The sequence below is a fragment of the Aphelocoma coerulescens genome, chromosome 1 (assembly GCF_041296385.1).
Source record: "Aphelocoma coerulescens isolate FSJ_1873_10779 chromosome 1, UR_Acoe_1.0, whole genome shotgun sequence".
Taxonomy (NCBI): domain Eukaryota; kingdom Metazoa; phylum Chordata; class Aves; order Passeriformes; family Corvidae; genus Aphelocoma; species Aphelocoma coerulescens.
Window position 1 is genome coordinate 750,162 of NC_091013.1, and position 3,054 is coordinate 753,215.

A 3,054-nucleotide genomic window follows, 5' to 3' on the forward strand; every position below is an offset into this window, starting at 1 on the left:
CTCGCCGGGAAGCCGGGCGAGCAGCGCAGGAAGGCGGGAGGCATTCCCGAAGGTCATTTCTTGTTTGTTTGTTAACGTCCTCTACTCTTTCCTTCTCTCCCCTCTCCTGCTCCCGTCTCGCTGAAGGTTTTCTGGGGAGAGATTCAGGCGGCCGCTTCAAGAACTTCTCCAGGTCGCTGCGGGGCCGGAGCCGGGGGATGCTAGGGGAAATTCGCTGCTGGGGAACGGAGAGGGCGAAATCCCGCTTTTCTCCGCCTCTCTTTGCAGCACTTGACGGGGGAATAACGCCCTCGGGGCAGGAGGGGGCACTGGGCGGGGGAAGCGCTGCCCGGTGCGAGCGGCGGGGCCGCTGCCAAGCGCTCCTGGCGGGGCGGACGGGCCAGGCACCGGGAAACACCGACGTGCTGGCGGGAGCCGGGGGCTGTTTGGTCCCGTCCCCGTCCCGTCCCGCCCCTCCAACAGCTGTTCCCGGCGCTGTCATTGTTGCATTTTATTATGGATTTGACAAAAGTCCCTCCCCCCCGCCGCGCCCCCCCCGCCGGGCTCCCCGCGCCGCTCCGGCCGGCGCCCCCCCGCCCGCCCGCCCCATCGAGCCGGAGCGGCCCCGGTGACATCAGCCGTCCCCCCGCCGCCGCCGCGGATTGGCGCAGCCCCCCTCCCGCCCGGTGACATCGTTCCTCCCCGGCGCGGCTATAAAGCGGCGGCCGCTCCGCCGCAAGGTGCGCGCTGCTGCCGTGCTCGCCCGTCCCGGCGCGCCGCTCGCCACGGCCGCCCCGCGCACGGTGAGTGCCCCCCGCGCCCGCGCCCCCCGCGCGGATCCCGAGCCCCGGCCCAGCGGACAGGAGCGAAGGGAGGGACGGGACGGGTCGGGACGGGACGGGACGGGACGGGAGCCGCCCCCGGCGAGGGGAGGGCGGGCAGCGGGGCCGGTGCCGCCGCCGCCGTCCCTCCCCGGCCCGGCGGAGCGGGCTCGCCGACGGGGCGGGTGGGCGGGCGCGGTGCCCCGGCGAGCTGCGGCGGGCGCTGACGCGGGGCCACCCGCGGGTTCTCTCCCCTCCCCGCAGGCTGCCCGGTGCGCGCCGCCGCCCCGCCCGCCGGGCCATGGACTCGGACGCCAGCCTGGTTTCCAGCCGCCCGTCCTCCCCGGAGCCCGATGACCTCTTCCTCACGGCCAGGAATAAAGGCAGCGGCGGGGGCTTCACGGGCGGCACCGTGTCCAGCTCCACGCAGAGCGACTCCCCGCCGGAGCTGAGCGCCGAGCTGCGCAGCGCCATGAGCGCTGCGGGGGTGGTGGTGGTGGACAAGCTGGGCTTCAAGTCCTCGTCGTCCTCCTCCTCGTCGTCCTCCTCTTCCTCCTCCAAGAAGGACAAGAAGCAGATGACGGAGCCGGAGCTGCAGCAGCTGCGGCTGAAGATCAACAGTCGGGAGCGCAAGCGAATGCACGACCTGAACATCGCCATGGACGGGCTGCGGGAGGTGATGCCCTACGCGCACGGCCCGTCGGTGCGCAAGCTCTCCAAGATCGCCACGCTGCTCCTGGCGCGCAACTACATCCTCATGCTCACCAACTCCCTGGAGGAGATGAAGCGCCTGGTCAGCGAGATCTACGGCGGCCACCACGCCGGCTTCCACCCCGCCGCCTGCCCCGGCGGCATGGGCGCCCACTCGGCGCCGCTGCCCGGCCACCCGGGCCACCCGGCCTCGCACCCCGTGCACCACCCGATCCTGCCCCCCGCCGCCGTCTCCAGCGCCTCCCTGCCCGGCTCCGGCCTCTCGGCCGTCAGCTCCATCCGGCCCCCGCACGGGCTCCTCAAGTCGCCCTCGGCCGCCGCCGCCGCCGCCGCCCCGCTGGGCAGCGGCTTCCAGCACTGGGGGGGGATGCCGTGCCCCTGCAGCATGTGCCAGGTGTCGGCCCCGCCGCACCACCACGTCTCCGGCATGGGCACCGCCAGCCTGCCCAGATTAGCCACCGACACCAAATGAGCCCCTCGGCGGGGCGGCCCCGCCGCACCCCCGCGGCCCCGGCACTCCCAGGACCTACAAACGCTGTCCCCCGGCGGCAGCGGGACCCCCCGCTCCGCTCCCGGGGCCGCCGGAGGGGCGGCGGGAGGGAATGGAGCCCGGCCTGGGGTCTGCCCTGCTCCCCAAACGCCGGGGGAAGCCCCCCGGCACGAGTAAAGCCCCGCGCATCTCCTGTATTTTTAATTTTCCGACGTTGCCGAGAACTCCGGAGCAGGGGAGGGCGGCGGTGCCCGGGCTCGCCGCGAACGGAGGAACCAAAACTGCAGAGGGGCTTTGGCTCGTTAATTTGTTTGTTTGTTCGTTCCCTCCCCTCTCCCGGTCTCCTTTCTACACGTAGAGCCTCTGGAGCCGTTCCTGGGTCACATCCCCATGAAAACCCATCCCGGGGCTCCCGGGGCCGGCAGGAGCAGCGGCGCTCCGGGTGGAAGTGCAGCCGGGAATGCCGGTTTGTTCCCCACTTTCCCCGCTCCCCAGCCCGCCGGGGGCTTCTGTCGGTTTTCTTTCCGGTTCGGGATTTGTAAATAGACCGATAACGACGCGAGTCTGCTCTGCCTGAGCTTTCCGTCCGTGCACTTGTTCTGTGTCAGCCTCATGAGTGAAAAAGGGGTCGGTTTGCCTTGATTTCGTTGGTTTGGGTTCTTGGGGTTTGTTGGCTTGTTTTACTTTTAAGCGTATAACACGTTTGTTTTGGTTTTTTTTTTTTACGTTCCTGCCACCTTTAACAAAGTTTGAACTCTTTAATGCTCTTTCTGTGTAGGAACTTTCACCCTGTCCGTGTTGCAATACTGAGAACTTGGGCTTGTTTCTGAAATAACAACTTTTCTTATCGCTGCCCCTTGCAGAGATTTTATCATCTGTTTATTTTTGTAAAAAAAAAAAAAAAAAGAAAGAAAGAAAAGAAAAAGAAAAAAAAGTTGCTAAATAATATTTATTACTTGTTCGATTGCAAAAAAAAAAAAGAAAAAAAAAAGTGATCCACTGTTGAGATTTTAAATAAAAAAAAAAAAGAAAGAAAAGCATTTTAAATAAATG

General features: G+C 65.8%; 1 protein-coding gene across 1 annotated transcript; it reads left to right on the plus strand.

Moving 5' to 3' along the window:
• The first annotated feature begins 1,101 nt into the window (after positions 1–1,101).
• On the plus strand, positions 1,102–1,983 carry LOC138117594 (oligodendrocyte transcription factor 2). Its single transcript, XM_069028076.1, has one exon. It carries the CDS (start codon positions 1,102–1,104, stop codon positions 1,981–1,983), a length of 882 nt encoding a protein of 293 aa, XP_068884177.1.
• Positions 1,984–3,054: the final 1,071 nt, after the last annotated feature.